The 26,988-nt window shown below is 42.2% G+C and overlaps 3 protein-coding genes across 6 annotated transcripts in view; 2 read left to right on the top strand and 1 right to left on the bottom strand.

Annotated features, from left to right (window-relative positions):
- The window catches only part of VCL (vinculin), a 58,474-nt gene extending 54,902 nt beyond the window's left edge, over positions 1-3,572 (top strand). For all 3 annotated transcript variants that reach the window (XM_058841189.1, XM_058841190.1, XM_058841188.1), the window contains 2 exons: positions 242-346; positions 1,029-3,572. In XM_058841189.1, coding sequence (XP_058697172.1) covers positions 242-346; positions 1,029-1,175 — 252 coding nt within the window. In that variant the 3' untranslated portion in view covers positions 1,176-3,572. The remainder of the gene's footprint in view (positions 1-241; positions 347-1,028) is intronic.
- A 1,942-nt stretch (positions 3,573-5,514) lies between these two features.
- Positions 5,515-25,534, bottom strand: AP3M1 (adaptor related protein complex 3 subunit mu 1). Of its 2 annotated transcripts, none has more exons than XM_058841193.1 (9): positions 25,395-25,534; positions 16,420-16,695; positions 15,218-15,389; positions 12,774-12,911; positions 10,708-10,793; positions 10,208-10,341; positions 9,299-9,506; positions 7,830-7,974; positions 5,515-6,544 (listed from the first exon to the last, which is right to left on the bottom strand). In XM_058841193.1, exons 2-9 carry the CDS (start codon positions 16,690-16,692, stop codon positions 6,444-6,446), a joined length of 1,257 nt encoding a protein of 418 aa, XP_058697176.1. In that variant the 5' UTR covers positions 16,693-16,695; positions 25,395-25,534; the 3' UTR covers positions 5,515-6,443. The 2 variants fall into 2 exon arrangements, with proteins under 2 accessions (XP_058697176.1, XP_058697174.1); XM_058841191.1 differs by lacking the exon at positions 25,395-25,534 and adding an exon at positions 25,144-25,338.
- ADK (adenosine kinase) overlaps positions 25,519-26,988 on the top strand; it is a 272,833-nt gene continuing 271,363 nt past the window's right edge. The window contains exon 1 of the mRNA XM_058841194.1: positions 25,519-25,654. Within this exon, the coding sequence (XP_058697177.1) occupies positions 25,599-25,654 (56 nt within the window). The 5' untranslated portion in view covers positions 25,519-25,598. The remainder of the gene's footprint in view (positions 25,655-26,988) is intronic.

Raw genomic sequence — 26,988 nt, 5'->3', positions numbered from 1 at the left:
TATGCGGAGTGTCAGGAAGAATGGAAAAATGTTGGCTCTATCCCAAATATTCCCAAAGCAAGTAAAATAAGATTCAAATATTCTAACAATATTTATCAGATGGTCTTGAAGGTTATAGGATCACCTCTGTGCTCATTCATTTTCTAATAGTAAAAGAAAATAAAAAAGTTTATCTGAAAAAAATGGATGCATAATGTATTCAATTTACAATATAAAACGGGTTTTATCCCTTGTTACTTAGGTCTGTGAGCGAATCCCAACCATCAGTACACAGCTGAAAATTCTCTCCACTGTCAAAGCTACCATGCTGGGCAGAACTAATATCAGTGATGAAGAGTCAGAACAGGTAAGAGGTGTAAAAACTGATGGTAGCATGGAATTGTTGATCACTGCTATGGGGACAAATATAGAACATGTTCTATCAGATGTGCTCTGGGAACTTGATGTTGAAGCATGTCTCAGCAATTTGGGGAAGTTAACTTTGGAACAGCACCTTGGTTTCTGGCTCAAACGCTACAGCTCAATAGAGGAACAAGCCAAAAAGCTACTCGGGTTCCAATTTCGTGATGAATAACTTGTTCATCTCCTGCTTTGCCCAGTAAAAAGCCGAGGCAAGGACTCGCCCGCAAACGCTGCGGGCTGGACCTGGGAGGGGCAGGGGCGCCCTCGGGTGGATTCCAGGGGAAATGTTTATTTTCCAACCTCTCGAGTCCCCTGCAGCTCAGTTACCTTCCAAATGCGTCTTTTCAGCAGAAATCCCGCAGCTTTGGCTTCCGAGAGGTTATTCTACTTAGTGACATTAAGATTGTATTCAGGTTTTGCACAAACAGATGGTGAGGAGCGGGAAAGTTTTGCTTTGAGTCAGGATAACACTTGCTGGTTCCCAGAGACAGTTACTTCACTTAGATTTTCATAGTTTCAGGCAGTGGACTTAATATATTTGTACTGGGAGTCTTTGTGCAGGCTTTATGTGCTACTGCTCTAATCATGGTGTTTACTGATATATTGGGAATTCTTTTTCTTGACAGGCAACTGAGATGTTGGTTCATAATGCCCAGAATCTCATGCAGTCTGTGAAGGAAACTGTGAGAGAAGCTGAAGCAGCATCCATTAAGATAAGAACAGATGCTGGATTCACTCTTCGCTGGGTCAGAAAGACCCCATGGTATCAGTAAATACTTGCCATGTTAGTATTGCTTTCTGTAACAAAAAGAATGCCTTTTTTTTGGAAACAGAAGAGATATATTAACAGCAAAAGGTGCTGTATACATGAACTTAAGATTAGCTTATGCTAATGCCCCATTCTAAGGGTATGAATTATAATGCATTTCAAATGTCTTTGGAACATGTTTGATATCCAACACCTCTAATTTTCTGCCAACAGTAGACAGTTCTTATAATTTAATTTTTTTTTTCAAGATTATTTTAGTGAATTCTGTACTCCCAGAAACACATTTCATTTATGCACTGTATATTCCAGTAGTTTCCATGTGATGATATAAAACATGGACCTCACTTTAAGCTTGTCTTGAGAATTTAGGACACTTGGTTACTTGGCAGTTTTTTTAGGGACAATCATTGATACACAAACATTCAACTTCTCAACAGGATTTTATCTGGCTATTCTAAAACCATGCAGAAGTGATGGAAGGTGCAGGGTTTTTGATTAAAAGAGGGAAGGTGGGGCAGCAGAACAGTTGTAAACTGAGGATTATAATTCCATGTCTGAAATGTGGTGGGGTTTTTTTTGCTTTTGATTCTTGCCTGGCAACAGTACTTTAACAGAAACTGGAGCTGTCTCTGTCTCCCTCCTGTCACCCTGTAGTTAGGCATTCCAGAACTCTTGTACTGTACTGAAAGGTTTTGCAGATGATGATAGTGGCACACTGTTGGCAGCTTGAGCCTTATGGCTGGAGACCTTAAATCATGGAATCGCTTTCCTTGCTCAATTCAGCAATGTATTGAGCTGAAAAATCCTGATTCTCTTAACTTAGCTGCGTGTCCACGACCAGAAAATGCCACATGCTGGCTTTTTCTTTTTGAAAACCAAATGAGCACATGCAATTATTCTTATTTCCCTCTTCCCTCCAATCTAATGTTATTCCAGCCACTCAAGGTGAAAAGATAAAGATATTCAGTTTAAAAATACCTTTAGCCTCACTGCTCTTCTTTCCAACAATGCATAAGCTTTTTGAAACCAGAGCTCTGCAGGGATGTGAAACCCTCTTTAGGTAAGCTGGCGGCTACCAGCAAATGGTGGTTCCTAATGCTGCACATACCTCATTATTTTTACTGCTTGTGGAGTTTAGAGTCTCAAAATCTTTTTCTCAAGTGAATTGAATAAAGTGTTACTGTGTCTTTAAAAAAAGTCCCAAATAAAATGACAACAGTAAAACCCCCAACTCCCTCCCCTTACTAAAATACACTTGTGATATTTTATCCTTCCATAATTGAATATGCCTTCTTATAACATTCATTTAATTCCCCTATAGAAAGGAAAACTTGTTTGAGAATGAGTTTCTACATTTGCAAGGAATACTTGCAGACTTTTGCCCAAATCAGCACTGACCTCATAATACCCTCTTAATTTGCTGAGAATTGTTGCACGATCAAACCACCTTGAACAGAAGTGTCCTTGGGGAAAAACTTCAGTCTTAACAGCTCGAAGAGAGACAGCACAGTAAGTTGTCCTCTACCTGCCTGCAACAGTTATTCTATGCTTGGACCTTTCCCCTCCACCCCCTTCATTGCACTGTTATCTAAAAAGGGAAGTTAAACTGTTGATAATACAACTGTCTCAAACTGACCTCAGCAAGAGAAGGCGTGTGTTCGTCTTGAATTTGCTCCTTGTGTCTGGGTATTATGAAATATTTGGTACTTAGGATCTTTCCTTAGTACTCTCTTCTTGCAGTTACCTGCAACAGGAAGAGGAAGGAAGGGGTGCCAGAGCCTTAACCTAGATGCATTTAGTGGGTTTCTATCAGATCTTTAACATAATTTTAATGTAGTAATTTCTATTTAATAGTACATAACACTGAATATGTAGGGATTATTTTAAAGGGATTTTCTAAATAGTCTTCCTGTACTGCTTTTCAATGCTCCTCACATCCCCTCATCCTGCTTCCCCCATCCAGGCTTCTCTATGAGATTTTAAAAAATTATTATTATTTTAGCATCACTGTTTAGTTGCTTGAATGATATTAATGCAATATTACTAATGCCTTTAATACATAATTGTTTATGCCAAAGATCACTTTTTGTTTATTGAGGAATGTTTGTAGGAGAGTAATGAATCATGGTTGCCTTTGATATTATTCTGGAATGTTTGCTCTAAGTTCTCACACTGTTTATAGAAGCTGAGATGCTTGTCCATCTTATGCAATTACTGCATTTTTGAACACTATTGGTCTTCAGACCTCAAGTGCAGCAAAAATTTGAACCAGACCATGAATGTCACTTAGAAATGTTTTACCACTATAAAACTTCGTTTATAAACCAAAATGTATTGTATAGTCTAATGTTTTCAACCTTTCTTTGGTTCTGTTAAAACAATAAAAATGCATTTGTACAAATATCAGCTTCTGTGTGTTAATGATAATAGCGGTGGATGATGCTGCAACAAGAGCAGCAAAAAGCTAAAGCAAAAGAACAGTTGTTTCTACATGTTCTGAACAGAAAGCAAATGCAAAATTTCTTGAACAGTAGAAGATGAAACAGTTTTTTTTTGTCTTTTGTGCCTGTTAAACTAGTAATTAAAAAAACTTACTAGAAGCTGTGTTCAGTTAGGAAGGGAAGAACTGCTACTCTGACCAGCATCTTGTAAATGTGAATTTTACTTCTCAAATTAAATGCAAGGGTGATTAATATGACAGTACTGCTTTATTTCCCTCACTCTGTCACTGTAAAAATGTCTTCTAAACATTTTTCCTTGCTAAAAATTTCTATCAGCACACAATGTTCTGACTTGATGGAACCAATGTTCATGGGTACTGTAGGACCAAACATAGCCCCATAGTGCCAAAGGGCATCTGGTATTTAGTAATAATTGGTAAAATTCAGAGTTTTGTATTGTTCACATAGTTCTCTCCACATCTGAAAGATGAGACCCTGACAGACAACCACCTTTGTCAGCACACCCAGAGCTGGACATGAGAAGGGGAGATCAGAACTTGGCAGTGTAATTCCTTGCTAAGGATATCCTCTGATTCCATAATATCTACTCTTCAGAGAGGTGCTGGTACTTTTTTATTTTCTAAACAGAACAGGAACACAGGCCCCCTTCTGCAGTTGAGCTTCCTGTGTTTGGAGACACAGAAGGAACCAGCATATGTACAAGAAAAGGTATTGGCCTCGCACACCTGCGACCACTTCCTTGACAAAACACAGCTCCATGCCCAGACTCGTTTCCTACTGGAGCATGCAGTTCTTGCTGACAGTGAGTTGTGATGAGCTGGGCTTTCCCCTGAGCTTTTGTGTGAGCCTCCCTGGTACCCGAGGTCCTGGAGCGGGTGGGGCTTGTTCAGTCACAGGCGGGAGGCAGCACTGGGGTCAGGACTGGAGCTGACACTTCTTTATGTGCTAGCTCAGGAAGGGTGTCAGCTCTGAAAGGCTGCTAATGCAAAGAGCAGCTCCAGCTGCTCAGACATCAGCTTGGGATGTTACCAGTTTCCTCTGAAGACAAGATTTCTTCTACACTTTTAGTAACTGAAGGATGCCATTTGCCAAAACACAGAGTGGAACTGTAAGATGAGTGTTGAACTGATGGATGAATTGAAAAAGGCAGACTAGAAAGTTGGTAGCTTTTAATTAGCAGGGTTGTGTCTACACAAATGGAAGATATTAGATGCTGGTTCTTCATAGTGCTGCTATATCTACTGTAATTTTAGAAATTCAAAATGGTTGTTTATGGCCTAATGATATTATTACCAAAGTTACAAACAGAGATTGTATGCTCATTTCTTTCCTTACTGATTTGCTGCCAGGGTTCAGATGGATTTCCCCTCTTCTTTCCAGACTGGATCACTTTTTGTGATCATGTGAAATTTTGACTACTGAGTGACTTTGGTTCCTGCTCTCCATCTGAAGCAAAGCTAGTACCTACTCATCAATTTGTAAACCAAACAGAGAAACAGAGGGTCTCTGGTATCCCACCCTTAATTAATACTGACCAAATGCATGGTCTGGAACCTGATAGCTACTCTGGAGTATGTAGTGGTTTAGAGAGATGTTTTTGTTGGTGTGTAACAAGAAGTTCAGTCAGCTTTGCCCTGACTGTTGAGTCTTTGAAATATCATAAGTAAATAGTTGTCCTCCATTCAAAAATAAGAACTATGAAAGGGACATTACCTGTCATGCTCCTAACAGCCCTTTAAAACTCTAAGCAGCTGCACAGTGATCAAATTCAGTAAAGATGTAGCAAATAGTAATTGTTTAATAGTCTATCAGATGCCTCCTGCTTAAGAGCATCATGAATTGTTTACAAAAGCATGAACATTTCATAAGGTGAGACATATCTGCAGTAGAGTTCCCTTTATTTCAGAACATTAAAGCACACAATCATTAAATACACTTAACACTTCTACTGTGCTATCTAAAAAGCTACGCTCAAAGGTACACACTGCACAGATCTGGTGGCATCCACTTCTAACAAGTGGAACATCTAAGTCAAAGCAAAGGCTTCACATAAAAAATAGATCTTACTCTCTGCAACTGTATTCTTAAAAAAAATGGTGGGGATGATGAGATTGAATGGAAAGAAAGTGGATTACTGAAGCAACAATCACCTCCCAGATTTAATGCAGGATGTTATTTTTATCAGCTCATCTGCAGATGGCAGAAATGAAAGCTGATTAAGGCAAATGCTTCTTAAGAAAGGCGATTTCTTGTAAACAACATAGAAATTATTTTTTACTTCATCAGAAGCTTTTTCAGGAGTGACACTTGCAATGTCCCAGGCCCTGGGGGGACCCCTGCCCCTCTCACTGCTGCTCTCTATTTCTGAAAGGATTACGTGCTGCTTTGTGGAATGCCAGCTTGCAGCTGGCTGTGGGTGGAACTGAGCTTTCTTTGCAGGCAGCTGCAGCAGCAAAACATGCCACCAGAAGACTTCTCCAGTGGCCTGTCTGGCCTTCAGAATGTGCTTGACCTCAGGGCTTTGGTATCTGCCTGGCAGTGTAGTGTTTGCAACATTTTGTGGGTTGCCCATATCAAACTATTCAACAGCACAACAATTCAGTAAAAAAAGAGTGTAAGTGTAATAGAAAAAAAGTACCTTATTTTAAAGCATATTAAGAAAAACTAAGCTATGCTTTCTTACTAAGAGCTGCTGTGCACAAATGCTTTGATCCCAAACTAATCAGTGTCTATTAATTAATTGGCACCTAACCAACATAAGTCACTAAGCAGTCAAGTTTTTTTAAGGGGAATTTCCTCTTAGCATCTTCTCATGTCCTGACTTGGAATTTTCCTGCTTTTGTAATATATTTGACACCTTTAAAAGGCTTGTATTTTTCTCCATACATGTCTAGACGATTCACTTTCAGTCCTGAAAAAAGACAGAGACAAGTACAAAGTTAAAAGCAGAACACTAGGAATCACAGCAGTCTGATTAGAAATCCAGCTGTCTTGAAGCACATTAGGATTGGTTAGGAAGCTCATTTTCCTTTCTTTCACAAGTTCATCTGGTTTGAAGCAGCATATGAGAACATTCTTGTCACCTAATCATAGCTGTCTTGGCAGGGCAACACGTTTCTCTTCTACTCCATAAGTCAATAACCTCTTTCCAAGAGATGAACTATGGAAGAACCGAGTCTATCTTCCATAGCTCCTGTACACTGCACTTCTTTCCAATCATGGAGATGAAGCAAAGGACAAGTTTCAGAATTCTTTTCAGTCCAAGTCATAATTGCAAGAACCAGCAATCCCTCTACTATTCCTTGAGGAAGGCCAGTAGCTATTAATTACCTACATCTTCAGGTTGTTCTGTGCTTTCTCACAGGTCCTTTATCTTTGGTGTCCAGCCACTGGACCAGCTCTATCTTGCTAGATTTAAACTAGTTCAAGAGGAAACTGCAGGCTTAAACAGGAATACAGATATTTACTCCAAAAAGTCTATGGGCCGAAAGGACCATAGCCTGGTACCTTTCCAGAAAGGTACCACATGTACTACCACCAACTCTCATCAACTGCCTTCAGTCATCCTCCTCCACCTCCTCTCTGAATGTGAGTTCTTGAACTGTTAGAGCCTTGATCCTGCAAAGCTTGCTTGGAGAAGCATTTTACACAGGGACAGCTCACTTGATTTAAGTGTTTGAAGACTGAGGCCTTCTCTGCTTTGAATTTACTCTTGCACTTACTATATAGACTTCATTCTGCTTTCACTTGCAGATTGTTTCAAAGATGGAAAACTAACCACCTCCAGAAGGAAAGAATAAGAAGAGCATTCTTCAAAATTAATGCATTTTTATGACCACTAGAAAGAGCTTTAGTCGGGAGCAGCACACTAAATCATCATTCATCAATCTTCACTAAAGGATACGTTTGCATGTTTAACGCACCAGTCAACAAAGAAAAATCCAATTATTCTGTATACTTCTCACAGTCTTTCTTGAGCAAAACAATTGGGAATTCACAATTCCCAGCAAAGAAATCTTCCAGCAAGGCTAACTGTCAGGTTTGGGTAAATCAGACTTATCATTTTGGACCAAGCTGACTTCAGATGTGCATCCCCAATTAAATGATTAACAGTTTCCCACTTCATTTCCACACCAACTCGTTCTGCCAGCATCAATTTCATGTAATGCCACCCCCCCCCCCGCCCCCCCACTCACCTGAAATTGCAAGCTGTTGTATCTTAAACTGGATGTTTAAACTTGGGTTCTCCTCTGGCTTGGGTGCTCCAGACTGCAGGTTCACTATGCCCTTCAGATTTGGTAGCTTTTGAGGGGTAATTTTGCCCACATCCCATGTTAGCACCTTGTCAGGAAGGAGAGAATAGTAGCAGTAGCATTCTAAGAAACAACCTATGAGGTCAAGTTCATGTCCAGCTTTTAGTTTGCAGGCTGGGTACAGACCTGGGTACAGCCTGGGAGCCCTGAGCATTACCTCACTGGCTGGGAGAGGGCTCCTGCAGGTATGGGGTCTTTTTTTTACCCTGTCTGTGTGCGTCTGTGCACTGAGAAAATTGTCTTCCCTTTGCTAAGGATAATTGACCCTGATGTCTGTTGGGGTCAGCTGGATCCATGAAGCCAAGACAGTAACCAGCACAAAGACCACAGAAACTTAAACACAAGAATGAGAAGGTAGGAGCAAGGCACTGGACCAAAGGAGATGTCTAAGCCAGACTAACTTTCTCAAGGCTCACATGTTTGCCATTGATTCTTATATTCATTGGAAAAATGTGGAACCAAGTAGGCCCTTTACTCACCTACAGAAGTGATTTGTTTGCTCTTATCACAAACTCATAAATGCAGAAAAACCTCAATTGTCAATGCTTTAAAAAAATTTTGCAGTTTCAATCCACCTAGTTATCCCAACTCTTGATAAAAACACAGTAAAATTTATTTCTGCAGAGAGGAAAGCACACCTTAAGTTTTTTTGTTGGTGCTTTTCTTTTAAAAAGATCAAGGTCTATTGTTTTTGAAACAAAATGCTACTTGGAAAACTTTCCCTAACAATTTTAATGAATTGCTGCTGAGATATTCCAAGGGCAGCAGAAAGCTCAGAGCAGGGTATTAGAGCCAGCAGAATGGTTTGGCTCAAACTGCTTTTCAGCAAAATGGCTCCTCAGCACTAAAAGGCTTCAGGAGCTTTATGAAATTTAGGTCTCAAACCCCAACTCAAGGGCAAGGAATCAGGAGCCCAAGACATGTTTTTTCAGACACTTTATTTTCCTGTGTGTCTTTAGGTAGATCTTTTGGAAGAAATTTTTTTATTCTCCTGCTCCCGGTTTTTCTGTCTACCCATTTTAAAGGCTAGTGCATTTTCTTCAGAAAATTATGTTTTTACATATTTTGCATATATTGCAAAATATATCATGGCTAGGAAAGACATTAGTGGGTGAAAGAGCAGGGTGAAAAGAGAGGATGGGAAGGAAAGGGATACTGACAAAGTCAGAAATCAGAGCTGGTATGTATCTAAGTTTAAAAAAGCAAATTTTAAAGGTAAATTTTTAATTCATAAATGTATACTGAACAGAGTTTTCTGCCAAGTGTGGAACATTGTTCCAGTATTCTGCAGCATGGGTGACTTGTAGTAATGCCATCTTCAATATTTAAATAAATTAAAATGAAAGACTTACTTTAGTAACTGGGTCAAATGTATAGCTGCCTTGTGTAGCAGTGAGGTTCATGTTAAGTACAGCCTTTGGCATGTGAACTGTCATGACAACTCCTTCTACTGTTTTTCCCATATTCTGTTTTGGTCCAATGGTAACATCAAATCTTCCTGAAGAAGTATTTTCCTTAAAGCTGATCATGTGCTTCACATATACAGGAATTGCCACCAAGCTGAAAAGAGAAGACAGTAGCTGAATGCCTCCTGGCTACTTCTCTGCTTGAGAAATTAAAGCACTTTCTCATAAGTACCTCTTGTGTTTCTGGTAGGTGTTCAAGTGAGAACTGGTTTGTTTCAGAAGTGATAAATGAAGTGATGGTCTGCTCTTCAGCATCATTGCTGAAATTATTCTATCAGCAGAGAATCACAGGAAAAAATATTTTCTTTATTTTCTTCCAAATACCTTGTCCTGTACTCTCTTCATCTGTGTTGTGTTTTGTTTTGTTTTTTTTAAGTAATCTCACTGATTCAAATCTCAGAAGACCCACCAGTCACATTAGGCATTAGTTTACAAATATCTGCAGTTTGGACTTTTTTGGCTTTACTCTCCTCATGAAGCTCAGAGTCCTCCATGTACACAGAGACTTACCCATAAAACATCTAGCACCAACAACAGTAACTAGAACTGAACAGCCCTGTATCTCTGTCATGTGTGATTTACTCCACTGAAAAATTATTGCTGAGTATCCGCAGGTCACTGAAAAATGTTTCTCATCTTTTAGTGGGGACAGAGCAACAGATGAGACAAAACCTGAGCACATACATTTCAGAACAATGCAAATTCCCCCCTTAACAAGGAGGAATGTGCCGTTACTCAGGTGGAAAGCAGCAGGTAGTGCAGCTGGAGAAGGAGCGTGTCTGAATGGAAACGTACTTCTGGGAACTGACGCGGTAGGAGATCAGTCTGAAATTCCCATCGGGAGGAATAAACGAAAGGACTCTCTCAGACTCCCAGCGTTTGAACCGAATACATGGATGGAAGCTGACATCATCCAGCAGCCGTGGGTTCTGGAAGGAGTGGCAAAATGGTACGTGAAATCTCATCAAGTACTAGCAGGTTGAGCTAGCTACTGAACTCTGCCCAATTCCCGTTTCCGAGACTCTGAGTAGCCATTATCAGAGACGTGTTACTGAGCTAGATGGATTTCTGATCTGACCCAGTACAGCAGTTCCTGTGAGGGTATTTTTATGTACAGACAAAAGCAATTCCAACTACTAAATGCAACTACAATGCAGCTTCTACAATATAATGCAAAACTTGTTACTTTTCATATGTGTAACATATGAAATACTTATCCTAAAGTTGTTTAACTCTGATCACTAAGAAAAATAAATCCTAAGCAATTAAGATTCCCAAATATAGGCTGAATTTACCATGAAAGACAGAGAAAGATCTGGCATTCCTGAGAGCTTTATACACGAATCAATAACACCTTGGATTTCTGCAAAGACTGTGGAACCTGCAGGGAAAAACAAGACACTTGACTTAACGTTATTAAAGGCCTAACAGATGTGGTGAAGTGCAGCTAGAGGGCACAGATGACATTTGCACAACACTCAATAACATGCCAAGCCCAGCTAGGAAAGGTCATTCCAGTTACCTGTGTCCTGGGCAGCTTGCTAAAGTACATGAGCCAGAGCAAACAGCCTGTCCCAAATTGGTTAATTATACTTGTGCCAGCTGTTACACAGGACTTGTACTGGATGTGCTTCAACTGGTTGCCAGCAATAAGCAAATAAGAATTTCCTAACACACCAGCTCTGAATCTTTTCCTTCATCTCTGTCCCCAGTCTCCAGAAAACTAACAAGTTGTGTAGTGGTGCAGGGAAGTTGAAGCACATCAAAACAGTCAATGTTAAAATGCAGTAAGCTGGTGCTATAAAGCTCCAGCTAACCTTGGCTTTCACAAGTAAAGGTTGTTTAAAAGTGAAATGAAATATTCATCTTAATCTTAAATAAATCTAGAGCAAAAAACCCCAAACCTCAAAGCAAGAGTACTAAGCATTTTACCCAGGAAATGATCATTTCCTGAAATACCCTCTCAGAACAGAAAGGTATAAGCAGGACTCTGAACTAATTAATTAGCTCCACATGCAAAGGTAATTTTAGAAGATAGGTAGGAACTGGCTTATCTAGGCAAGGGGAAGGAGAAATGGTGGCTTTATACTTTGTTTGAAAAGAAGAGATCTTGTTTCAGGTTAAAGCAGTCGACCATATCCCTATGAAACAAGGTAATTTCCCTATTCAAGGGGAGCAACCTTATCTACCTTAGTCCCAGTGAAGGCTATAAAGAAGGGTTCTTGCATTGCTAGTCCCCAAGGGATCAGAGCAGAAAAGAGTAGCTATGACTACTGTAGCAGATCCTCAGGAGGAAATTAAACACTCAGCACACACCGAGTATTCAATTCAATCTATTTCACTGGCCTGAAATGTACAGAAGTTGACCATGGTCTTGAATTGTACCTTCTCAGACTAAGCCCTCACACTATTCTTGGGAATCCTAAGGAGCTGGGACAGTAACACAGTCATCAGCATGTTCTGTAAGGGCCCTATAAGGGCCACCTTCTTTTAGATTCAAGATGGGGAGAGTAAGAGCTGCACAATAGCTATTTATGACTATCCACTTCAGTGGTGGCCAAAGCATTTGCTGAAGTGCTGTAAAGAACCAAACCAACACTGGCACTGCTAAAACAGTAGCACTGAATGAATAATCAGAAGTTTGCTCCCTGCCCCATACCACCACAAAAGGGTGTCCTGCAGTTTTCACCCTTGCTAACTGCTAGCCCAAATACTGAACAAAACAGCAGGTTCCTGCCCACAGCATTGCAGTATTCTTTTTGCATAATTTTTTTCCTATTTCTTGGCATACAAGTTATCAGGTTCCACCTCACAGTTAAATCTCAGAATAAAAACTTCTGTATTTGAAAATGATACGTTTCATTCACAGAAAAGAAAGGAGTATTATTATGCTTCATAATATCTGGCTCCAGCTTAAATATAAGGAAAACAATACTGTCCAACTATTTTGCACCAAGTTTATCTTGTTATCAGAAGAAAGCTAATGAAGGATTTTGTCTTGATCACTTGAGGGCCTTCAAGAACTACAGTACATTGTTGGCAGGAACAATGGGAGATAATTTTCTTATCGCATTTCAACTACTTTTTTTTCCCATTTATTATCTGTTATGAGATAATCAATAGACAAACAGAAAACATACTTCTTGTGGATGTTCTCAAAGCAGCCCTGAGCATGTTGCTATTTTAAGATACACTGAAGAAATGCATTTAAGCTATAATTTTAAATTAAATATTTTTACCTAAGATATAAATGCATGTATACAAAACATATACAAAAAAATAAGGTTGGACTGTATTCTCTCTAAAACATCATTAGCTACATGTAAACACACTCAAGAAACAAATATTAAACGCATCTTACCCGATTTGTCTATAATCGCATCAATTTCTTCAATGACATCAAAATAGGCTTCATTGTTTGTGTATTTTACTCCCGCTCTGCGCCAAGGAATGTTGGACAACTGTCCAGTAGGAAGTGTATCTCCCACATTACTACTGCCTTAAAAATGAAAAGAAACTCAAAATCAGTAAGTAATTGCAAAAGAAATGTTTCACCTGCCTGAATTAAAAATCAAGTCAAGGCTTGCCCCCAAGAACTGCAGGCTATAGCCTAGACCCCTACAATTCATAAGGTGACATGAAGGCACTGGAACCATGTGTCCAGACTTAACAGCTTTCAGACTACATCTTCCACAGCAAAGTACAATGCTCAAGTCAGCAAGAGGCTTGAGTGGGAGGAGATGAGGGGCTAGATCTTGTGGAGGATTTCATCACTAATTCAAGACATGACAGCTCCCTGTGAGGGCCTTAAGCCTGCTTCCTCCTTCTCCTAAGAGTTTTAGCTGGATGACTTCAGGGCTGATTAACAGGTAAGAGTCATTAGCAAGAAAGATGTGTAAGAAGCCTTAGGGAGGGCTCCTACAATTTTTGCTTGGAGCTGGTGCTGGGCTGAGGTTCTCACCCTCGATACCCATGAGCTACCCTGCATCAACATGACAGCCATGTCTGTGCATGACAATGTGCCAAATTGATCCAGACCCTGGCCCAGACTGGACTTTCTGGCTTGACCTGCCCCATTCTGATGGATGTTACTGGCAATCACTGAGCTGGACATGACCTGTTATCATCCGATTCTGTCCCTGACCTGTTGCCTCAACTTCTGGGCTCCCAACCAACGATGCCACTGTCCCTGCTTGCCTTGCTCCCAACCCTTGGCTCCTGGTTCTCAATACCATCCAGCATGAGAAGAAGGCCTCCTGAGCATGTAGTTATAAAGTAAATTGATGATACTTTAAAAGGTAAAAAAAAATCTTATCACTTCTGAGGCTTAGGTGACTGATGCCAGAATCCCAACAACTAGAAACAACTCCCTCTGCTAGAAGTAGGTCTTGGGACAGGACCACAGCTCATGCTGACTTGTGCTCTTTAGCACAATGAACACGGTAGTGTGTCTTGCCACGTGAAACAGCTTCACTGAGAAGCTGGTGGCAGGTATCATTTCTACAAAACCTGCTTGGGCAGGCCCTAGCCTGGCAGGAAGAAACAGAAAATTTTGTTCCTTTGAGCTAGTAGAAGTAGCTACTCAAAAAAACCCCTTCCTGAAGTCCACCCCTGTATGTGCTGTAACTCAGCGGGGAGTTGCAACCATTTCCTCACTCCCACTGCATGTCTGAAGAGGAGCAGTTGCTGTGTCTGTCCCTCAGCAGCCTTGCAGGGTGCAGCAGTGCTGCCAGGCCAGGTAGATAAGAGACCTCTTAGGCTGCTGTTTCCACACAGCTCAGCTGTTGACAGTGACAAGATGCAGGCTGCCTTGGGCAGGCGCTTTAGGCTCCTAGGGAATTTTAATAAGGCTTTAGATAAAACAAGAGGATTTGATGCTGCAACCCTTGGCTTCAGGAGTCTTAATTCTCCTTACAGAGGTCCATCTAGTCCATTAATGTAATATTTTTCATAAGTGCAAATTCTAGCATCCCAATCCACATTTAAAAAACCTAACTAAACTCCAAATAACAGAAATTAAAATTGATGAGATTCATACTCAAAGACTAAACCATATGTAGTACCTTAAAGACCAGCTCCTCTGAGTATTATGTGCGTGGCCCTGCAGCCCAACTACTCCCCTTCTCTAACACAATGTACAGGCGACCGTCTCGCATCTCTCTGCCCCCATGTGACACCTCATGGCTCACCTCCCTTGCACCCGCTTGCCAGACAAGCAGATTCCACCAGCTCAGCTGACAGACATTTGGCTTCATCACTGCAAGACAGACCCATTTACAACAGCCTGAAATCAGTTGCGAAATCAAATCCATATGAATCCATGTGCTGCTCGGTGGTGGGGGAAGGGTGGAGGATGAGGACAGGCTATTTGCTCCCCTTCTTGCTATCTGTTCCCACCTGTCAAGGATTTATTAGGTATCTATTATATACCTTCCTATAAGGATTTCTTACAAAATGCTTAACCTTCTCCAGTGCCCCTCAGTTATTCAAGGCTTGGGGTGAGCTCTGTACCAATCCCAGAGCACCTGTCTCCAGTATGTCCTGACTGTGTTAGGAGCTGCTTTTCCTGAGGGACTTCAGCAGCTGTGGCTGAACCAGGCAGTGCCTCCAAGGACAGCAAAGGGGCCAGGCATAAACTGCAAATAAGGAGGCAGTTGTGTTTTTATTCAACTCCTATTGATGAGAAGTGGCAGGACAGTGCCCTAACCTTACAGGTTCACACCAATATATTTTTTTTTAGCTACAAGGAATGATAGGGCTTTCTTTTTAAACAGTTGTCATTGCTGAAATTACATTTTTTCGTACCTGTGATGGAGTTGACAACAGAGCGCAAAATTGTGGGAGGCTTAATCAGCTCCTTCAGTATGTTAGATTCTGTTGCCAGTGGAAAGCCATTGTCTAGCATTTCTTCTAGAAGTTCATACACAATTACTACATTGTCCTTAATTGCCGTCTCAGAACATTCACCGAAGTAATCCTAAACAAATTCAGAGATTACAAAAGAGAGGATTTTTATTTCTGTTAGAATGCTTTGCAAAAGGAAGTTTGTTTGGTTTTTTCTTACAGAAACCCTCCAATATACGAAGGCATTTTAGTGCCTAAACTGACTATTTCTATTGTCTGATGGCATCCTATTATTAATGTTATATTTATCACTGAACTGAAAATAAATACAAGCAGGAACAGGGAAATAATGTAATGTAATGTAGTACTATTTATGTTACAAAGGTCTTTCCATGTGTGAACATTAACACAACTTCAGTTACAAGACTCTTGTAAAATAAAGATACTATCTCCTGGCAATGCTCAATCTTCACAGCATTTCCTTTATATACAGTATCTGTGAAATTGGCTGAGAAGTGACTTCTTTGCAGCCCTTTCCTCACTACAGAATGCATGCTGCCTGACTACATGCTCCTTCTTCCCATCTACATAATGGGACATGAACAGTACAAAAGCTTACAGAAAAAAACCCCAGTATTTACAAAGTGGGATTTGGGTTCTGGTGCCTGTGAGTGTACAAAATAAACCTCTTTTTCCTTTGTACTCTATAAACCTGTGCTTGACTTAAAAATCACAGACAAAGAAATCACTGACAGAAGGGTTTATTACCTTTCTCTTAAAGAAGTTTATACAAAAAAAAATCCTATGAAGTTGTTTTAGAATCATAGAATCACAGAATGTTAAGGGGTGGTCCTAGCACCCCCCTGCCATGGGCATGACACCTCCCACTAGATCAGGTTGCTCAAAGCCCCATCCAACCTGGCCCTGACCACTGCCACAGTTAGGGCATCCACAGCCTCTCCAGGCAACCTGTTCCATTCATTATTTTACCACCCTCACAGTACAGACTTTTTTCCTAACATCTAGCTTAAATTTCCTCTCTTTCAGTTTGTACTCATTTCTCCTTGTCCTATCACTATAGCTCCTGACAAAGAATCTCTCTTTGGCTTCCCCATAGGTCCCCTTCAGACACTGAATTTTACAATCATTGAACAGTGACAGACCTGGAAAGTATCTGCTACTCGGTGCAGAAATTCAATTACGAAGAGGGGTGGCACTTCTGTCTGTATTACAGACACAAAGAAGATTTTATCCCGATAGATGCTGATGAGGTAGTGGTGTGGAGTTGAGATGACAGGAGGCACATTCTCAACATCAATTGCTTTCTCCTGAGCTTCAAAGAAATAATCGCACACAGATTGGCTCACAACGCTCTTCCAGTGCTTCTCCAAGAATATATCACCAGAACAGTTTATAAGAAACAGGCTGTGGATCATTTTCTGTTGGAAACACATTAAAAGAAGTTAAAATAAACAAAAGGATATGTGGATTGACATTTCTTAACCCAGATTCCCTTTCTTATGACGGTTACTCTTTATTTACATGCACTGAGAATTTAAGAAAAATATCTACTTTGTTGCTTTTCTCAGAATTCCATTTTCTTTATTTAGAAGAACATTCCACCAAAAAAATATTTGCCACTGGATTAAGTTGCTAATGTATATCACAATGCAAGCATGAAGAAAGCACCCTTGTTTTCAGCTTCCAACCTATCTGGTATTTGTAATTTATTTCTTAAAGAAAAGCTGACTCCCATGAGCTGGCACTCACTCAAAGGTGCTTGCCGATGTGAAAGAGTTACTCGTACAGAAAGTTTCCTATGGCAGTGCAGTTGGCCTGGAAGTTGCTCACATACCTTAGAATTGCTCTATCTTAAAGATATAGCTCTTTAGCTTGTCAGCTTTCAGCTGTTGAACTAGAAAAGTGCTTTTTACTTGCTGGCAGATTAGTCTTATAATCTATGCCGAGCTGGACTTGGGTAAAGGGTTGGAATTCATTAGAAGTACACAAAACTAGCCATTTAAATCTGATTTAATGAATAAAATTGCCTCAAATGTGCTTGTCATACATGAAATATGTTTACATAAAATGTTTTTCACTTAAAAACTCACTTATGTAAAAGGGGAGTATGAACTGCAGGTAAGGAATGTAACTTTTTTCTTATCTCTTTAAAGATTTACAAATAACATGCCTCAGCCACTGATCCTTCATTTTATTCATGGGGCAAGAAGCTTATGTGCCTATTAAAAAAAATAATTCCAAGTCTGTTTCTCAACTTTCAGTGCAATAGTAAGTGAACTAAGTAGCTGATCAAATGAATAGACTATTATCTCTGCATCTACAGAGGACACAAATTCTAGCAGACTTCAGTTTATCTCTTCAGCCTTTACATGAGACAGATACAATGCTTTGGCTGACCTGCAGCATAATGATCCTCTTATAAAAAGTTCCAGTTAAAACTTGGGCTTGGAGAACAAACCAAACTGCAACCCCAACAGCGGCTTCTCAAGGTGAAGTTAACCTGCTACCCCATGTCAAGCATAAATTCATCAGCAGCTGAAGAAGCTGCCCCTGGCACTGGATTCCTTCCCTTTTGCCTCTCAGGTATTGATTTGAGTAATGTCTGTGGCTCTGCAATTATCTACATTAGGGAAATGGTCCAGCCAGAAACTGACACAGCAAAAGGAGCTGCTGGTCACATCAGCTTCCTAATGCAAGTTGTTACACTGCCAGAGAGTGCTAGAACTGACATAGGGCATGTGGTGGAAATGGGCATGTGATAGCAATGGAGATCCAGGATTGAAAGTTAGCTTTTGGGGAATTCAAATGTGACTGCAAAGAAACCAGACAATTACTGGGTGTCCACACCTTGAAACAGGAAAGCCACCATCAACTCTGCATGTCCAAGAGAAGCCAAACACACCTACCAAAAACCTGTCATAGGTTTCATTAATTTTACCATGTTTGGCCAGGATCTTGTCCTAAAATGCAGATAAAATTTGCTCCTTCTCTGTTAACTCTGGCATGCTAATGTAAAGATAGCATGGAAGCATCTAGATGCAGATGGCCCAGTCCTACAGAGATATTAATGAGTCCAAACACTGTATGACTAAATCTCATTCCAAAATACTGGAATAAGCACTTAGCTCCACCCAGAGTGAGCTTGTCTTGCTGTGTGTCAGTCTAAACTACCCAGAGTACTAGCTCATCTACCAATACACTTGTAACAATGAAAAATGGTCTGGCCCTCCAGATTTTAACAAAACAAAAGTATGTCTTCCAAAGCTCATCAAAGACAGCGAAAAAGGACAGCTCAAGAAGGTTGTCAGCATGCTATTTCCCTCCACCTAAGTCAGATGTGGGAAGAGAGCCAAGACCCAGCTTTCCAAATTCTAAACTCCAGCTGCTCCTTCACATGCATGACAGCAATGTGCTCATCTTCACTGAGGCCATGCCAGGTCTCAGATACCTCCTGCCAAGAGCATGCTGTCTTTGGTAGCCGACAAAAAAAGACCAACAGTTAAAAGGTGGACAAAAATATTAATCTAAGCCAATATGGAATGTAAAGGAAGTCCTTCTAGAAACTGTGATTGCAAATCTGCTTAAAAGTGGGAAAGGAAACAAAGGTGCAAAGTGTTATTTCATGTTTCTACTATCTCTCTCCTGAACCAAGTTAATCTCTGATTTAGTTTGTTAAGAAAACCAGACAATTTTAGTACTGTGAGCACAGCATTTTTATAAAGGAGCCTTGACACAATTGCTTTAATCCAGTTCAAGTAAACATGTTCTGAATTTAGCCAGCATTGAACATTAAAGCCTTCCAAAATCTCCTGGACAGTCACACAACAGTGGCAAGTATAATCAACCACTGAATGTCAGTATTGTTTGACACCATGGCTGCCCACACATATAAAGGTGCTCAGCTATAAAGCTTAGAATAGATATCTGTACATTTTTAAATCGATACAATAGCATATCTGTTAACAAATATCAGACCCATTTCCTATTAACTGCACACAAAGATGCATCTGAGAATCCAATACAAGCAGTACTGGTGGGGCTCCACTTCCAGAGCAGCTGATCCACAGCCCGCTCTGGAGGAGCTATGTTGGACAGCAGGCAGCTTCCAGTGATACTCTGACAAAGATTATCAGACGTGTAACAGTGTTTGTAAGCCACAGCAGTTGTTCTTCTGTTAACATTCATCCAGATTCTATTCATCTACAGATCAGAAATGGCTGCATTTGTCACAATATGCTTTTAACAAGTGCAGCTGTGCAGCAGACCACACAATCACAGCAAGCTCCTGGTGCACCAAATGACTGCAATAGCAGGGTCCTTTCTTTTGCCCTAAGTTCCACTTAGGATATTAGACCATGGCTTGATATGCAATCAAGGGAGGGTGTGGATAGCTGGAAACAGAGGAAGCACTTGGCCACTGCCCTTCTTTAATCATCTGCCCCAAGCTGCCTAGGTGCCAGCTGTGTCCATAGGCGTGTTTGTGTGGCCTCGTGGTGAACTGGAGTAGCAAACTGATCCAGGGGACTGTGCTTGGCAGATGACAGCTTTGTAGTACCTACGGAAACTGAGCAGTAAAATCCCACCTGGCTGCCTACCCTATCTTCTAAGTAGGAAGACAGGGATTACGGGATTTCCCATGATACATATTCTGCTTCAGCCATAAGACTTCCCTTCAAATTCTCTCACATACTCCTTTCTTCCTTCACAAGTTTTAGCAGTATGCTAATTTGCTGCTAATTTGAAGTGCTCTGGAAAACTGAAGCTCTCTCCTTGCAGCCTAAGTGCAGAGCAGGCAGCCCCAGAGGCACAAACCCTACCCTGTCAGTCAAGGGCCACTCACTTGGTACGCTTCCCAGTGCTGACTAGAATAAAGATGCTCTAATAGAAGTGGGGACATCAGTCTATTATACACAAGACTAAGTAATTTGATTTATCCCATATACTGTCAAACAATTGGCACCAGCTGATTAAAGATGGATTTCATGTTGAATATCTTAGAACTGGTAACACTACAAAAATATCAATATAGGATATATAAACTTATTTAACAAAAATTACTTACATTGCTCCAAATACTGAAGATATATTCCTGTTACTGTTTTTGAGTGCCAGATTTCATTTCAGACATGTAGAGATCCCTGAATCAATTTCTCAGTACCTGACTTTCTTGTCTCATCAGAACATAAGACGTGAAAAGCAAAGAAGATTGACAAATGCTGAACATTAAGAAATCAATCCAATAACATTAAAATTCCTCACACCAGTAGGCCAACAGCAAAGTGTGTTAAGAGCTGCAGCACTTAGAAGGTAAAGGTCTTGAAACAAAGTTCCTAAGCTTTAACAAACAGTAGGAAAAGTACATCACCAGAATTCAGGAATCACAAGATTCTTCTCCATGAAGAAGTGCCGGCAGAGACCATTTTGAGATGTCAGCACAAAACCACTCTGTGTAAGGTACTGATGGTGTTTCTAGGACTATTCTCAAGGATGTGCCTTCCATTTCTTGGCTTTTAGGCTTACCTAAGAGCAGACCGAAGGTGTACGTGGGTCATTATTTGCATCTAGGCCAAAGCAAACTGTTCAAGCTTATTTTCAGTAGACTGACAGCCTTTCCTGTTACTGCCTGACTGCAAGGTACCTTACAGGCTCTGCAGCAACAAGCAGCCCTGCAGTTTCGCAGCTTCTTTGCAAGGACTTCCTATCCTTCCTCTGACATGCAAAATTCCACATGATTCTTCTCAGCCATTTCCATCCTATCAGACTCTGAAGTCCATACAGAAAAAAAACATATTTTAACTAAGATGCCTTCAATGAGCTGTTCCCATGTCTCTAACTTTTCTTTTGACTAAATCTGGATTTGCAATGTTACTGATTTTCAAATTCTTGGCACGGAAACATCTGGACTAAAGTCACAGCAGGCTCACAAGACAAAAGTGGAGCTCACTGGCAAGAGAGGCTGTGAACATGGGAAAAAAGACTGATTGCACATTCTTGTCCTTAGCTACAATTAAGTACTCTGCAATGTAATTAATACAGAAATACTGTCAACAGCTGCTTTTCCATAACAGTGAGCTGAGTTCCATTCAAAGCTCTGAAACCATGAAGTGAGGACTTTATCACTGACCTCTGCAATGCCCTTTACAGCTAGTACTAATTACTGAAAATAGCCCCAAATAGGACCATCACTAGGAAAGTATTCCACAGCTTCAATGTACTCTGAATTTGGCATAGCTGCTCTGAGGGGTGGAAGGATTAGTGGGGGGAGACTGTCTGAGTCTCTGCTGTGTAACTGTAGAAATGAACTTCTAGTGAATGGAAAGTAATCAAATGCTTAATCTGAAGAAATAAGCTAAAATAGGCAGTTCTATTTCTATTGTAAAGCTAGTTGCCACAATCAGTTAGTCAGTACTTTAGCTTTTTCCTATAAATTCAAAATGTGCTTCAAATGTATTCCTGGCCTCCCCAACCCTGTTCACTAGCTTTCAGACAAGAAAACCTAATAAAGAGAAGTCCCATTAAACACCTGAACAACACTTTCAAGACAGCCAACATGGCAGCTCTTCGATACTGTATAATTGGCAGGACCAACCTGACACATCATTAGTAGCTGTGATTCAAGTTGATAAATCTGTAAGTCTCAAAGTATATTAAAACATGAATGTTCTGTAATTTCACAGTTTTTTAAATGCTCCTATTATTGTTTGTGTCTTAATGATGCTGCTCAAGTATCATGACTCTTTTTGTATATAAGATGCCCACAGCTTAGATATCTGCACATCAAAGTAAAACCATTTTTGTAACCTTTTTTAAGAACTGCTTGTTGTCTCCCTCAGTTAGTCAAGGAAAATTTCATATCTACTCAACACCATGAAGTGCTTATGTCTGTGCAACTACTCAGACATATTTTATCAGCAAGATCATCCCAATTAAAGACTAAATGCTTTGCTTCCCAGATGTTCAGCATATATTTATTTATCTTTGCTCTCATTTAAAACACTCTTAGTAACTTTCTGAAGTTGTTTTTAAAAGGAAGTAGTCCTTTGAGAATACCCTGAAGTTGTCTTAAATCAGTGTTTGGTATCCATAACAAAATTTGCAACTTCCTCTGTGCTTTTACTAGTAGCAATTATAGCCTGCATGAGAATTTGTGCAGCATCTCATCTACTGCTTGATGAGCTTTCCAATAATACACTTGCATGGTGTCTCTGTTGAATTTAGTTCCAGTATAAATCTCCTAACTGCTGGCAAGAGAGTTCCATCTCCTGTCAACAGAACAATATTAGATTCTGAATAAGCAAACAATATTAGATCCTGAATAACTGCAGTTCCCTTTGGGACCTGCAAGAATAGAAAGCTTTGCTTTAAAAGCTGGAAAATCAAGAGTTTCTCAAGAAAAAATCTACACCAAAGTAATTAAAAATTCATTGCTAAAACTACATTACATGGAAATGGGACATTTTGAACACAACTTATATCTGAATCAGTAGCTTTAGGACTACTAAGGGACAACTTAAGAAATTCACTCTCTGAAAGCAGTACTGAATAGACAGATAGGGCCAAATGGACACAGATAAAGTGAGTATCACATCACATATTTACTGCCCATAGGATTTTCAGGAAAACACTGATAATTTGGCTCATATTCCAGCCAAACCATGAGAAACGCTGAATGGACAAAGCAGCAGGATTCAACCATAGGATATCAAAGCCCCAGCTCAGTAACTCTTTGTGAAGATGTTTTCCACCACACTCTCCCAGTTCAGTTCTCCGGTAAGTCTGAAAGGCTGGAGCAACAGTGCTACCAGCTTTACACTACTCTCTTTCACAGGCTCTCTTTGAAGAGGCACTCAAGGCTCCAGAAAGGACAAGCACAGTGCCAGAGAGCCACGCACTACTGAAACATTCCATCAGAGCCAGCAATGTGCATGTCAGCCCTTCCTAACGTGTGTGCACTCTGGTCCAACCAGTCCATACAGAGAGGGCACAAAGAAGGCACATAAATACTTGTACCTTCCTTCTCCTCCAAGAGGACAGAGCAAAGCAGCGCTAATTCTTTTAACCTGTATGAATGAGTCTCATGAACACTCTTATTCTAAGAAACTTCTGTTAAAAGACTGCCTTTCATACATTACATTAATTAAGCATAAACAAGATTTAACCTATCTCCTCTGTACTATATTTTTTAAATTATATGTGAAGCTGTAAGTTGGGGAAAAATTAGCGGGATATAAGAGGAAGGAACTTAACATTTTAAACAAATTTTGATTTGGTTTCTTGACATTGTTAAAGCCATGAAGTACAGCTACCATTTGTCTCCTACTGTTCAGATTTCTCTACCTCAAGGACTACAATTTCTCTTTTCTGAATCCCCATGACAAGGTTTTTATTAAAGATTCTTCATGTAAGGGTATCTTTATATGAGAGAATAACTGGGACTTAGCTGGTGCATAGCTGTCTTGCATAAGAGAAAATTTAATTTCTGAATAAAACCAGGACAATCAAACGTGAGAGGGCATGGAGTATTCTTCAAGTTTGATTTCCCATTTGCAAAGAATTTTCAGATATGTGCACACAGGCAGTATAAAATCTATTTGTCCCTTTTTTCCCTCCCCACAAGTTTGCTTGTGTTTTTGAGTTAGCTCCCAACATTGGTGCAACGCAGTTTTTACAGAGAAATATCATTCAGTTATTTCCTCTTCTTTTTTTCTTTAATACATAAATGAGAAGCTATGTATGATTCAAACCTGCTGGCAACTGCCACAGCATAATCATTCCTCATGGTTGGCCTAGTCAGTTCCTTTGTAAAACATTGTTTCCATCATTTTACCTCTTGCAAGACTAATAGAATTTGGTTTTGCTTTTCTTGCAAAATACCTTTTCCTCTCCCATACTGCAGTCTGCCTGCTATGAACACAAATTTTCATCATTCAAGTATGATTTTTCGCCTGGTTGGTTATAGCAAAGTAACATTGAATAGTGACGCTATTCCTCCAGTTTGACTAACAGTTAATGGATATGAACCATTCATCATACTGAAAAGATGGTAAGTGCATCACTAATTCAAAGCAGATTTGAACTGAAACAAAAGAAAAGAAGCGACCACCTCTACCCAGTTACCGCTGGGTACTGAGCAGGGCAGGAGCGATGTGCAGTGCATACTGGTGGATGATAACGGGTTTATTCCCAGCACATATTATGCAGATCCGCACTCACAGGGCCCCTAGCAAGTACAGGACGAACAGAAACACCATGGCTGCAGCAATGCTGTTAAAGATCGACCCAGGTGAGCCGGCGCCGCTCCCCACCCGCCCTGCCCCTCCCGGCCTGGCCTTGCTGCGGGCTCTGCAACCAGCGGCAGCTCCCACATGGCCCCTGCGGCAGGCCCTGTGCGGTCTGCCCCGACGCGCACGGTAAATGCCCTCCCGGTGCACAATCCCCCTCATCCCGGTGCACAATCCCCCTCATCCCTGCGCCTCATCTTGGAGCGTGTGCGGCGCAGATCCGCCGGTACGGGGCTCTGACCCGACCCTGCTCACTGTCCGCCGGGCGGTTCCGCATCTCCGCCAGAGCCAGGAACAGCGGAACGGGAGGGGAAGGCGGGGGTTTATTCAATCACGGCAATGATTTTGTATTTAAATGGGCACCGAACAACGGAAACGGAGGCGGGTAAAACGGAAAGTCTCGGATTAGCCGGGCAGCCTCCCGGTACCACCGCTGGCGGGGATGTAGCCCCTGCCCGACTCTGACCAACCAGCACGGCCGGGACCGAGCACGGGTGGCTCCCGCCTGGCAAGGATCCCGTCCTCCCGAGCAAGGGCAGCGCCGCCCCACTCCCTCACGGCCCAGGCCCCCCGCGCCTCACGTACCTCCCCCGGCCCGGCGCGGCCCGTCCCGCTCCCGGGGCAGCGGCCAAGATGGCGGCGAGGGCCGGCGGCGGCGCGGGGCCGCCCCCCGGCGGAGGCTCGGGCGGCCGGGGCGCTGCCTGCGCCGAGCGGCCGAGCACGGCCCCCTCCCTCCCGCCGGCCCCGCTGCCACGGCCGCCCCTCACCGCCGGTCGGCACCGCTCTGCCTCGGCGGCCGGCAGGAGCCGGGAGCGGCGCCCGGGCGCTAAACCCACCCGGGCCGGCGCCGCGGCAACGCGCGGCTGGGCAGGGACGGCGGGCGGCGCGGGCTCCGCTCCCCGCCCCGTCAGGCGCCCGGCGCGGCCGTACGTTCGTCCCGGCGCCCCCGCCCCCCGGTGGCGGTGCGGTCGGCGGGGCGGGCCGGGGCCGGCGGGCGGGCCGAGGGGAGCGGAGCGCGCCGCACGCCGCCCAGCGCGAAGATGGCAGCGGGGGAGCCGCAAGCCAAGAAGCTCAAGCTGGAGCAGAAGCAGCTGAGGTAACGGGCGCCGGGACGAGCTCTGCTTCGCGAGCAACCCCTGAGGGTGCCGCAGGGTCGGTCGCTGGTGCTGCCCCCGGCGGAGGGAGAGAGGCGTGTCGCCTCCGCCGTGCGCTCCGACTCCGCCGGCAGGGTCCCGCCGCGCCGGGCTGTGTTCGGCCGGGCTGCGCGCAGGGGGTGCGGGCGGCCCCGGGCGCACGTGGAGGCGGCGGCGGGGCCGTCCCGGCGAGCTGCCCCGGCTCCTGCTGCGGTACCGCTGCCTGGGCCCGGCGGGTGCCCGGGGGCGCCGCCGCACTGGGCTCCCCGCAGCCGGGGCAGGGGCGGCTGGGCGGCGCGGGGGCCGCGCTGTGCCATGGGGTCGGGTCGGACAGTGCGAACGAGCTGCTGAGCATCTGGACGGGGTGCGGTAAAACGGAACGCTGCCCGCAGCGATGGCCCCCGTACTAGAACACAGCTGGGGTTGTCATTCCGTCTGCCTCTCTTTTGAGAACAGCCTCTGAAAAATGCCACAATTAATACTCGTGCGAGGGTCTCTGTCCCCGTTCGACAGGAAACTGAAAATCCGCGTTAACAGTTACTTTTCTTGAAGACACGTGGTATATTTTAAAATATTTTCATATTGAAATAATCTGTGCGATTTGCTATACTTCCTCATTTCTGTTATCACAGTACAATAGCACTGACTGAATCCCATCTGAATGATGGCCTGCACAGACATAAGTAATTTATTTTTGAATGTCATAGCAGCAGAATGTAAGGTTTCTCAATGGAAGATGCACAGTCCAAATGAGAATTGTGAGTACTGAGAGCTGTAGAGCAGCTTTTTTCAGGGCAGTTTCAGGTTTGTTTTCTCAGGATTATTCAGATATGAACAAAACGGTAAGATAGCTCACTTCCAGATTTTCAGTGTATGAAGAGAATTAATGATGTAAGGCTTCAAAGGTCCAAAATTATCTTGGCGATAACTGATAGCTAATAACTCCTTCAAATATGGCATATAAGGGATGTACTTTAGTACTGAGATGAGAACAGTCTTTTTTGGTACTGATGTCCTTATTGAAAGTGCTAATCCTATTGAATTTGTCAAAGTCAGGGTACTTGCTTCTTTGGCAGCCAAGTGACTTTCAAGTTTAATAATGGTTGACAAGTTCAGTTGCAGATAGTAGAAGAGGAAAGACATAACTGAGCTCTGAAAGTGAATAAGTGGCAGGCAGCAAGATAAGGTTGTAGTCAAAAAGCAAGTTATCTCCATGACCCTTAATGCAAGATGAGGCAAGAAACTGGCAGCTGCAATGTTTCTGCTTATACAGTTTATTGGAGGAATCAGCACTTTA

This window comes from Poecile atricapillus, chromosome 6 (assembly GCF_030490865.1).
Source record: "Poecile atricapillus isolate bPoeAtr1 chromosome 6, bPoeAtr1.hap1, whole genome shotgun sequence".
Classification (NCBI taxonomy): domain Eukaryota; kingdom Metazoa; phylum Chordata; class Aves; order Passeriformes; family Paridae; genus Poecile; species Poecile atricapillus.
This window is presented reverse-complemented; position numbering and strand designations above follow the sequence as displayed.